The following is an 11,679-nucleotide window of genomic DNA, read 5'->3' on the forward strand; positions in this document are numbered from 1 at the left end:
TGTATGAAGAATAAATGCAGAAATCCTGCATGATATCCTGCAGTATAAGTGCAGAAATACTGCATGATATCCTGCAGTATAAGTGCAGAAATACTGCATGATATCCTGCACGAAGATTATTAATCATTACAAGCTTTCATTTCGGGATGAGTGAGAAGTGAATGGTGCCATTATAATAGATCAAATTGCAAATAATTTCCAAGTAAAACTATTCTTTTCCTATATGAAATGTCTTGCAATGTGTAAATTACTTTTTTAATTAACTTGAAACAGACAGATCATTCAATGAATAAATAAAAAAGAATGATTAGCAATTAGCCGTTTTCGGGAGACCTTTACTAAAAAGTCGTTGCATAGTCAGATGACTTACTAAATTAGACACATAACAGGAATGTTAATGGTAAATAATATCAGGAATTCATCCAACAGTAAGTATTAAAAGAAATTAATGTGTTGAAAGAGTAAGTGGTGGAATGACAGGTCAATACATACCATAGCATTGATAGGTATGCTATTGAAAAAATGTGCCTTATGTATAACGCTTAAATGTTTTGGAATTAGGTGTGGATATAACATGGGATGATAAAACGGTTAAAGATTGATAGCCAAAAGGAAATTCATCTCGGTTATTCCTGGTAGTCTTATTATTGTTCCAAAAGTTTCACCTCAATGGTCATTTATCGTCGTCCGATCGATATTTCCCGACTTACTTCTTATTTCTCGATCGACTTCTCGACAACTAACTTATTATTACCTATTCAATTTTCCCTGAATATTTTACTTGTAAACTTGACTGCATCTCTCAGGAAATGCAAATAGGGACAGTCTACTTTCCTGTCATGAGATAGGAACAGTTTATTTCCCTGTCCTGCTTTTTTTTCTAATATAATAATCTGTGACTGCTTGTGCATTCATCAAAAAACATCTGTTAAAGGAAATTTCCTACAATTGTTAATTTTAGATTTCAATGCCATATTTTACATTTCCATAAATGCAGATTCGAAGCTCTTCTTAGAATTCCTATCAAAGGTTGAGAAATGAGTGAAGAAGTGGAATGAATGTGTGAAATGATGTGAAAGGCAGTAATGGAAATGGTTCGATGAGTGCATTCCAAACTAAAACTTGAAGAGAATGAAGTGATTGCTTGTGTGTTATTATCATATCTCGTGTAGAAATTCACTTAAACATACCTCCTTTAGAATAACATTCAGAATAGACACTTTAAGTTGCACATAACGACCTAAAATGTATCGGTGCTGACCTATTTCATTGGAATCATTTTCTCTCCAGATGGCCTACAAAACCGGTCATCACAACATCTTACTCACCGAATCATTCCTTACCACTGTTTATTTTTGTACTGGTATCCGGTACGCCACTCAAAGCACTTACACTTAGATTCACCATTAAACACAAACCTTTGAAAAACCGGAATTACTGTATGTTGCTAGCATCCAATGGAACTTTATAGAATAGTAGTAGGAATTGTTGAAAATTTGAACTGTTTGCTTCAGAATGACTAAGAACAAATTAATATGTGTTTACCTTTCAACATATCTACTCAGGTACTTGCATGCAAATTCTTTCCGCTTTTTGCATTTTCAGAACGGGTCGAATAAAATTTATCCAACGAAAATCTGGTTTTAACGCTATGCTTATGAAAATAAGTTTTTAACAGGTGCAATAAGTTTAACTTCCAGGTGCAAGGGTTTCTTCAAGAGAACGGTGCAGAATAAACGTGTGTATACATGTGTTAGTGGTACCGGAAGTTGCCCGATGACCAAGGAACAAAGGAATCGATGCCAGTTTTGTCGATTTCAAAAATGTTTACAACAGGGTATGATCCTTGAAGGTTAGAATTTCCGTATTTAATCATTTATTCAAATAATAAAATTGTTGGATAATTATTTTAGATAATTATCTATCTTTTGCATCTTCAATGTTATGGATCGAAGTAATCAAGAAAGACATCACTTCTTGAATACATTGCTGAGATATCTTTAAAAAAATTAATTAGAATTTAATTGAAGCGGTACGGGAAGATCGAATGCCTGGTGGTCGGAACGGAAGCGCTATTTACAATCTTTACAAATTGAAATATAAGAAGACAAGGCGTTTACAAGCGCTCTGTGAAAGTATCTTACGAGAAAACACTCCGCGTTGTGGTACCCCATTAGGTGCTTCTGGCACCATTTCAAGAGGTACACCTCCAGAACAACGAACAATGGGACGCGCACCGCTGCGGAGCCCACTGTCAGGCACATCAGCACCTGATGTACCTCCCAGCACCGAACCTCTTAATTTATCGGCCAAAGAGAGTGCTATCAGAAGTGAAGAAATACCTCCAACAAGTGGCTGTAGTAGTAGGATAGCCGCTCAATTTGTCTCCAGTAGATCTCCTCTTCCTGCTCATAACAAGAATCTGATACAGGTAGCAGTTGAATTTTTAATTTTTATTCAATTCTTATTTTGGTCCGGCTAATTAGCAGATGGAATAAAATAGTAATTATAAAGATAGCGATTAGACAGTTTTTGATTTCACCGCTTGTTTTTCTTGCAGGTATAACCAGAACTGTTTGCCCAGGCTGTAGAATAAATGCACCTGAATCCGTCAGGAATGTAAAAAGGAATAACTTTGATTTAGGAATTCATTATCATCGTAATTTATTCGTATTATGCAATGGCCAAGAAACAGTCTAGTAACTTCTACTTTACTTTCCACTACATCTTTAATATTTGATTCGCAAATGTATTTAATTAAATAAATGCTTAGTAAGTTAGTCTAGTGTCAACAAAGACTAATCTATACATTTACTTCCAATTTAACGTCTGACTTATGTCCTTCTTCAACAAATTTTATTTTGACAAATCCATCGAAGCAATCTTATGGTTGCCAAAATGATATCGATTTTATATCGGTTCTGATCAGTGATATTTATCTGAACTTTAATCAATGAATGGTTCATATAACAGGCAATAATTCTTTAGACTTTTGCTTCTAATTTTTATGTTTCAATTTCATTTTCACAAAAACCGTCACCTAAGAATCTTTTTTTCTAAAAGTTATTTTGTAGTGATATCTGTTATGAATGAATTAGTCGCAATAAATCTCTTTGGAGCTATTTAAGGTGATAATTTCCTTAGCATCGCGTTTGTGGCTCTTTGAAAAGATCCTCGAATCTTGTAAGTATTTGCTTCGATTAAAAGGCTAATTCTTTTCAAAGACGAACTAAGTATAAAAAAGTTTATATACTAAGTATATAAACTTTCACACAATATAATCTGTATGGATCTTTAGATGTTTTTGAGTATCTAAATACTGTTAATTCATTTGTTAATTAAAGGTCAAGAGTTGCTTACAGATCACTAAGATCTGTTGGTGTAATGAAAAATTATTTGTAACAAATCCATGCTATTTTTCTTTTGATTTCTAATAATAAAATCTGACCATGAAGATCATTTATCCGATAATGATTGGATTCGTCGAAAGTTTAGATGTTATTGACCTTCATTCAATGTCTTCTATCTGTTTTATCCTAACTTTAATTACTATTTCAAACCTTTTGTTGTGAAATTCGGTTTTTAGCTTCATTAGTAAAGGTAAGGGAATATGGAACGATACATCGACTTAATATATAAGACTTTATAAGAGAATCGATGATAATATCAACGACTAATTATCGCCTTCATTTTTATCATTGTGGTTTCTTTAGCTGTTGGACATATCATATTTTCTCAATTCCATCATCATTTGTCTAATCTTCAAACTTTAAACTTGAAAATGCAGTCTCTTTCATCAATATCCAAATGGGAAATCATCCATTTATCACTCATAAAATCATATCGCATAATTTTGCTTATGCAAGGATGCAAGCGAATGACCCCTGATGACAATATGATTTTTTTTCAAGTGAAATAATTAGTTCTGTTATTCCACTAAAGTATTCACTAACCACGTGAGTGTTTCCTGTTATTCTTTGGATCTCTTTGCTAACTTGTGGATTCAAAAAAAAAGCGAAATTTAATTTCAACTGATTACTTGATGCATTTTATTGCTTCTGATTCCACTCTGTCCAGAAGTTTAATTCAAAATGCATTTGCACATATTTAAAGTTGGCGGTGGTAATTTTGCAGATGTGAACAGTCCTTTCCTATAGCATTTAAAAAAGTGATTTTTCTTTTCCAGGAACTGATTGAAATAGATCATATCGAAAAACTAATCAATCTAAAAGGTTTGCGGATAGCCCAGCAATTGGGATCACGTAATAGCGATCTGACGATCCCCGCATGTCAGAGGTTATCAAGAATCGGTGATGAAATTGTTGAGCAACTGGTTGAATGGACTAAGATGCTGCCGTTCTATCACGATTTACCTGTGGAAGTACACACTCATTTGCTGACGCAACGATGGGCTGAGCTGGTCTGAAATTAATCTCGCTTACTAAAGATATAATTACGATTATTTTGCTTTTTTATGTTTAAATTATTATGTCCTCAACTTAAATCAAAGATCTCAGGTATTGCTGTCGGCTTGCTTTTATGCTGCCTCAACACGAACTTCCAGTCAAGAAAGTTTACCGGTCACTTCGACAACTATTGATGATATCGAAGAAGTATCTTTCGTTGATTCTTCCGTTAATTTACAACTGCTGCAGAAACGATTGTGTTCCGTTATGGGGAAACATATACCACTGGAGCATGTCAACAAGTTTGTTCACTTTTGCGAAATCAGAAATGTAAAACAAACTTTGGCTAACAGACTGTGCGTTATTATTGCAAAGGATGTGATTCAAACCAGGTTGAAAAAATGATATGTTATGAAAGCGTTTACTCAGCCTTGGTTAAAAAAGTTAAAAATGCGGTATTTGAAATAAAGAGAAAGAATTTGAAGAGTGCTTGCTATGTTTACAGCATTATTTTCAGTAAGTGACCATATTTCAGGGAAGCTTCACCTTTAGTCGAAAAATTCACTGCTTTATTGCATTCATTCAGTCGTTTGAAAATTACCTTGGAAGCATACGTTTGCTTGAAAGCCATCACTTTACTGCATTATACACCTCACAGTTGTGGTTTGTTAGCTTAAATGATCCAATTTGATGTGTTTTCCGAAGTTTGGAAGATGTTCTCAAACGAATAAATCAAAATAAAGTCATTTTATTAATTTCCAATTTTGATATTTTGATTTCCGAAAAATTTTTTCTTTAAAAGTGGAGAGACGAGAGGACGAGTTTTGTTTCTTTTTTCCTTGTTTCACTTCTTCTAAATTTATTCAAAATCTGCCTGAGAAATTGAAAAGAGAAGTTAGAACTGTTCTTCAAAGAAATCTAGCTTTTGAACTATATGCATTACATCACATCAGTGAGATGTACTTTAACGATGACAATGATAAAAGGACCTTGGAAGAAAGGACTGAGAAGAATGTTATCTTTTTAGTGACACTTTTAATTAAGGCATTTCGGGTCAAATCGATTCTGCCTGTTCTTGATTCTGGACAAAATAACTTACTTTCTCTTCCACCTTCTAGAGTCAAAAAGATAGAAGAGAAAATAGGTTATTCTGTCTTAATGGTTTAATGGTGCATATATTCCAATTTTTGTTTCCTGATTTACTTATAGGTAAGAGATCAGTTGTTGTTAAGGTGGTGAGACCTTAAGTTCACATCAAATAAAAGCACAAATTAGTGATAGTTTGAGTCTTATCCTGCTTTATTTTTATCAGTTGTTTGATTTTTTAGATGAAACGGCTGTTGATGTGAAAGAATCGATGGTGCGGAGTGTCTATGTCCGAAAAGTATCTATAATACAGGATCAGTTCGTGAAGGCTTTGCAGATACACCTCAGTCAGCATGAAAATGGCGCACGACTAACTGATATTTTAACATGGTCCATTTCTATTTATCTTGTTATTTTATATTGTTTTAACATTCTAAAAGTAATATAATCGGTTATGTCATGATATTATGGTCACTTCATTATGCTAGATGGCTATAAGGTGGTCACATTTATAGCATTCTTCAAGAAACTTCATGAAGTACAACTTTAATTGATTTTTGAAGTATAATATGCAATAATGTTTCTTCTTGCATATTTCAAACATCTCCCTAATCTACCTGTGATCAAATTTTTAGTCCATCTCCTATGGTTACTATGTTAACTGATAAGATATCGTTTAATGGTCATTATAGGCTACCAATGCTACATTCTGCATCATCGGTATTGTTGCATAGCAAAATGTTCTATGTCCCTTTCTTAATTTGCAAAAATCCACAACGAATCAATGGTGGCGATCGTGGCACAGAAGTTCGAACAATATTATCACCGTTATCTTATCGTCCTTTCGCCACTGTTACTGATGATGAGGAAGAATTAAATGCGACAAACAGCTGTTAAATGTTTGATTTTCAACATGTCAGAAAAAACCGGCATAGAAATCATGCACCGTCTGGCGAAAAGAATTTCTCACAACCGGAAAGTCCGCGGTGCTCATCATATTCATGGCTATCAACTCAATTATTTAACTCTCGCGTCCTAATTTGGTCATGCATATTTTTCCCTTAATTAATTAATTACTTGCATAGTCTTAAGGACTCGGTCGTTATCTACTCTAAAATTTGTTTCACTCAGTTATGTGTGCAATAATACTGCCTCATACTTTGTTCATATTATCATCTTTATCAGCTGTATTTATCAGTGCCCAAAAAGTCTTTCATTTACAGCCTGACCCCAGGCATATCACTTATCAAACAGAAAATCGTCTCTTTTCTCTTTTTCATTGCAAGCTATTAAATCACTTACCTATAAAGTAATATGAGCTGTAAGTTGGATTCAGAAGTTTCGATTCTTCATATTAACATTAAGCTAGTCTTTCTTTCTGCAAACTCTCCAGAAAGGAAGTTCTTTTTTATAGAATGTGTAGTTCAAATTTCTGCGTTTTTCGAATTGAATTGATTATTATTATTTGAAAGTTGTTGTAAGTCAGATAATATTGGGCATGAGCGTATGACGTTGATTGTAGTGTTTTTGCGATTTAGAAAGTAGTGATAATATTTTCATGTTTATTTCATTTTAAGTTCCTGCACCTCTAGTCCGTACCCGGTTTCGCTGTATTTACTACTATAGTTTCTCTAGAAATTTGCAAACATTTCATTTTACAAAATGTCAAAAAGGACTTCATTGATAAAACTTACTCTATTTGCTAAAAATTCTATTTGTTTTTCTTTGCCTTTTTCAACATTTATTGCAGGCGTTTACAGGCGTAGGAGTTTTTTAAGAAGTCCTTTTTTTTGTCTTTCTATCATTATAAACCAAAAAAATAATTAAATTTACTATTGTGGATTACTTCTAATAAAAAATATTGATTTTTTTTTGACATTTTTAGGGCATGAAATGGTATTACAAAGTACAGGACAATCCTGGTCATTAATAGCTCAACCAGCAACGAATTGTTTGTTATTGATAGCTTTAGCATTTCTCAGGAATTCCCTGTAAATAACAGATGAAGTTTTTAAAAGTCTTGGTGCTAGGCTTGTCACTTTGGAAAGAATTCAAAAAGGAAAGCTTAAATTGTTATTAACAAGTTCGATAATTAAGTTTTCCCCCAGCGCTCCCACCTCTCATTTTCAAGCTAATGATAAACCAGAACTCCGGATCTATTTCCTTAGCGTGGATAAGCAATTTCAATTATATGTTAGGTTAAAATTGTGCAAATTGTTATCACACACAAATCGTACAACGTGTTTTAACGGATATATCTGTGATACGTGATGCGTGTTACGTGAATTTTGTGATGGACAGAATCATCCCCGTGGTAATTCTTTAAACTCAAAATTTTAGTCCATAAACACTCTCGGTTTTGTAAAAAACAAATCAATAGTTCCATTTTATGAAAAACCTGACATAGTGAGGTAAGAATAAGCAATTATAGCTATAACGAGAGGAGAGAGAGTGTAAAAAGATAATAATTGTCAATGAACTCAAGAGCGAATGTTAATTTGGAAAAGAAATAGACGGATGCCGAAGTACAACTGTTACGAGTATTATGAAGTCATTTATTTTATTTTATAAGTGATGACATAACCAGTTCACTGCAATAAATACTGCAAGTAGATTGTTTTCTTGATATCTCGTATACTTGATGATATACCATTCTGATTTCCGTTATTGTAATCCGTTCCATCAATCTAAAATATGACAAAGAAATGAACTTTGACAGTTTTCTGACAGCTTCATGGTATCAAACTTATTTTGAATACCGGTAATCTCTATAAATTTAGTTTGGTACACGGATTCTTGAATGTTGAAGTCCTAAGATTACTGTAAATTATTAGAAAGATTTGCAAAGGCTGCTCTCTAATTTATTTTGTGCTTCCAATCAATCGTCGCTTAAGGCGTCATGAATAGTTTTCTAGATTGTAATAGAATTGTTGTTGTGGTTCAACTGATCAACAAAAATTAAAAATGGGATTTGAAGAAAAATCGAATTAAAATACTTTTTAAATTGACTATTCTTGGGATATCTCTCATAATACTTTAAACAATTTGGTTAATCTGAAGAATTCAAAAAATCTCAGAAATTTGTGTTTGTCTTGGACTAAAGATGAATGTGGACCATTACTTATGCTCGTCAATTGTGCACAACTAGTCTGTCTTGCATTTGTGTGCTGATATTATGCGTGTGTAATTCATGCGAACTGTCGAAAAAATCAGAATTTTGTGAAAAAAACCTGTCAGCACTAACCCACCATTTTAAGCGATTTTCCGGGTTTGAATTGATTGATATAGGGGTCGTATCGGCCGGATGACCGGAATCTTTTTCCTGTTCTGAATAAAGCTCCACGTAAAGCATTTGTTGCAGTAAATAATGCCAAGCAAACGAACACCCCTGAAACACTGTTTGATTATTAGAGAGCTTTAATTAGCAGTGAATAGAACCAAGACTTCAAAGACAAATCAATAAATGCCACATTTCAGTGCTATTTTATGAGCTTAATTACGAACTTGGCTAGAGCTACATTTAATAAAACTTTAAGCAATATTAATCATAAATATTCTTTAGAAGGGAAAACTCCTACATTTCGGATATTTGATTTGAATTTAAATTCTTACATGAGATTCCATAAGTTGTAGACATTTGCACAGAAAGAGATGACGCTCTTGGAGAGTTAAACTGAACTGCAATAACGAATTTTGAAATCTCTGAAGAAGGCGTGTGACTTGAAAGATCGAAAAATTTTCCATATAAATGGTAATATTGCCATTATAATCAAAGGAAAAGAAAGCGACGAAAGCGAAGTAACTTAATTGGAAGTGCATTTAATTAAAGCGATAGCAACCGTATCCCTTAATTCAGTTTCCATTTTCAATTCCATAAACTGATTTTTTGATTCGATTTTCGCAATGCAAATCTATCATATTCCTCTGCGCATATTCGGCTAATGATTAGCCGCTGAAAGTTCAAATATTACATTTAGATGGCAAATATGCGTTATTTATATGAATAGTTTGAAAGTTTTTGAAAATTTTACAAACTCTTTTTAGGATAATTTTTAGTTCAGGCGCAATATGCTTTGAGAATTTATTGTTACCCTTTGCGCTTTTTTCGTTTACAGTAAACCCAAATTTTTTTCCCTGTTTAAATTAATTTGCTTCCCTTTAAGTTTTTCGAATAAAATGTTTTGTGTGTTTAACTTATCGTAAGGTCAGCGGAATGAGCCAACAATATTGTAGTTCTTTTCAAGGTTGTTTTGAAACCCCTAATCCATGCTACAAGTTTAAATCTATTTGTCACTGATGGCATCTATTAAAGAAGAATTTCAAAGACAGTGGTGAGAAAGCAAAGATTAAAACGTTATCATCTACGATCAAAGAAAGCTTTTTAATTTGGATCTGATATATAAATTAAGCCTATTCATACTAATGGATAAATGGAACTTCTTGAGGAGATTCAACTGCAACAAATATCTCTAATTTATCATTTATTCGGATCAGAACATTGTGATTGTACGCGGATATGGTTAACCCGATATTCATAAAAAAGTTTTCGCATTGTTAAAATTATCGAAATATTCTGTTTAACTGAGCTGATTAGTCAGCTACTCCTATCGGTTTGCTTTAGGTTTTACTTTCATCTTTCAAACAGCAATCGCTGATACATTCATCTGGTCAAGTGTAGGGGTCTCGAATGGTGTAGAGTAGATATATTTACATTTATATGGTAACATACTGTGCTAATTCTGCTTTGTTAAGGCCATTGTCATATTGTATTTATCTATCTCTCTTTATCATCAAAGATTCAAAACTTGAGAAAGATTTTCTTTTAAATTGCATTGCAATAAAACAAAAAAAAAGTTATAGGAAAAGAGGTAAGATTTTGTTCGCTTCATTTCTTTTTTTTTTTTTTAACTCCGTATAGCATCACAATCACAAAAGAGTGTAAAATCAAATGCGATCCAATCCGATCCGATCTCCGATCCAATCCCAATCCATCAATGTACCATTGTACGAGTAGCATTGAGAATGAATGAAAAAGAATACATATTCTAAGTAATCATTGAAGATTGTTGTAACCATCCAATATTTGAACTAGTTTTTCCAACCATCATCATCATCATCATCATTCCTTTGGCGCCTTTCTCTACTTTTGTCAAGTCACCTAACTCTTTACTGTAATAGCATTTTAAACTACTCAAGAGCTTTTATGATCTGCTGTAGAGATTCTTGCTTCAATTTTGTTGGCAAATTCACCGACTCTCTTCCTATTCTGTCCCATTTACCTAATCTTATCTACAGTTCTCAGCTCAAGCTAACTGACTTAGTCATTATCAAGTAAGGTGGAGCGGAAAACAAGTAGCAAGCTCTCTCTAACGCTGCTTAACTTTGACAGTTACCAGTAAAAGCAAATTCCTATCCAACTGCATATCAGTGCTTTTAGTTTAGAAATTGCTGACATCTCGGCATTTCCAACAACCATCATGGAGGCAAGTTTTATTATTATTATTATTATTATTATTATTATTATTATTATTATTATTATTATTATTATTATTATTACAATCGGGACGATCGTATTGATCATGCTTATCATTATCATTTTATAATCATAATTTGAGTCAATGACGATTTCTTTTCTGCTTTTTGAAGAGCAGATTATTTTGCATTATGTTATTCATCATCTCTGTTAACAACTAAAAATTAAACATTATATTTTATATCAGTCAATTATTATTCCAGTCATCTCTAAGAAAGTGTCATCTCAAGGTATAATTATGAAACCAATTTTGTCTGTTCCTTACCTTTCTTTGTCTCTCTTTCTCTCTCTCTCTCTCTCATAGATTTAGATAACATTTTCAGCTTCTTCATTCTTTAACTGATTTGAATATTCCTTGGTGCTTTATACCTGAGCATGCATTTCATGACTGAATCATTACCGCTTCATATCTCTTCATTTAATTCCCACGACTGTTCATTCTAAATTTCAACTACTCTTTTTGTCTAACTGCTCCCATTTCCTCAACTTTTCACTATCCCGATTTTGAGCTTTTCAAGAGATGACTCACATCTCTTAGAAACCTAAATTTATTAGTAAATTCATTAGCATTTCAGCCTTTTCATTATAATCAAAGAAATGTAGTAAATATATCACTAACGAGATACATGCAGTTGTTATATGCAGATACATGCA

At 33.0% G+C, this 11,679-nt stretch overlaps 2 protein-coding genes across 2 annotated transcripts; one reads left to right on the forward strand and one right to left on the reverse strand.

The window, feature by feature from the left end:
• Positions 1 to 1,515: 1,515 nt before the first annotated feature.
• LOAG_03341 (nuclear Hormone Receptor family member) lies at positions 1,516 to 6,389 on the forward strand (the record flags this gene model as incomplete). The annotated part of the gene is made up of 8 exons (XM_020446295.1): positions 1,516 to 1,565; positions 1,701 to 1,852; positions 2,031 to 2,431; positions 4,187 to 4,420; positions 4,518 to 4,708; positions 4,942 to 5,069; positions 5,735 to 5,882; positions 6,185 to 6,389. 8 exons carry the CDS (start codon positions 1,516 to 1,518, stop codon positions 6,387 to 6,389), a joined length of 1,509 nt encoding a protein of 502 aa, XP_020303344.1.
• A 1,691-nt stretch (positions 6,390 to 8,080) lies between these two features.
• LOAG_03342 (hypothetical protein) lies at positions 8,081 to 8,844 on the reverse strand (the record flags this gene model as incomplete). Its single annotated transcript, XM_003138879.2, has 2 exons — positions 8,081 to 8,179; positions 8,737 to 8,844. The coding sequence occupies 2 exons, from the start codon at positions 8,842 to 8,844 to the stop codon at positions 8,081 to 8,083; spliced, it is 207 nt and encodes a 68-aa protein (XP_003138927.2).
• Positions 8,845 to 11,679: the final 2,835 nt, after the last annotated feature.

This window comes from Loa loa (genome assembly GCF_000183805.2).
Source record: "Loa loa unplaced genomic scaffold supercont3.74, whole genome shotgun sequence".
Classification (NCBI taxonomy): Eukaryota; Metazoa; Nematoda; class Chromadorea; order Rhabditida; family Onchocercidae; genus Loa; species Loa loa.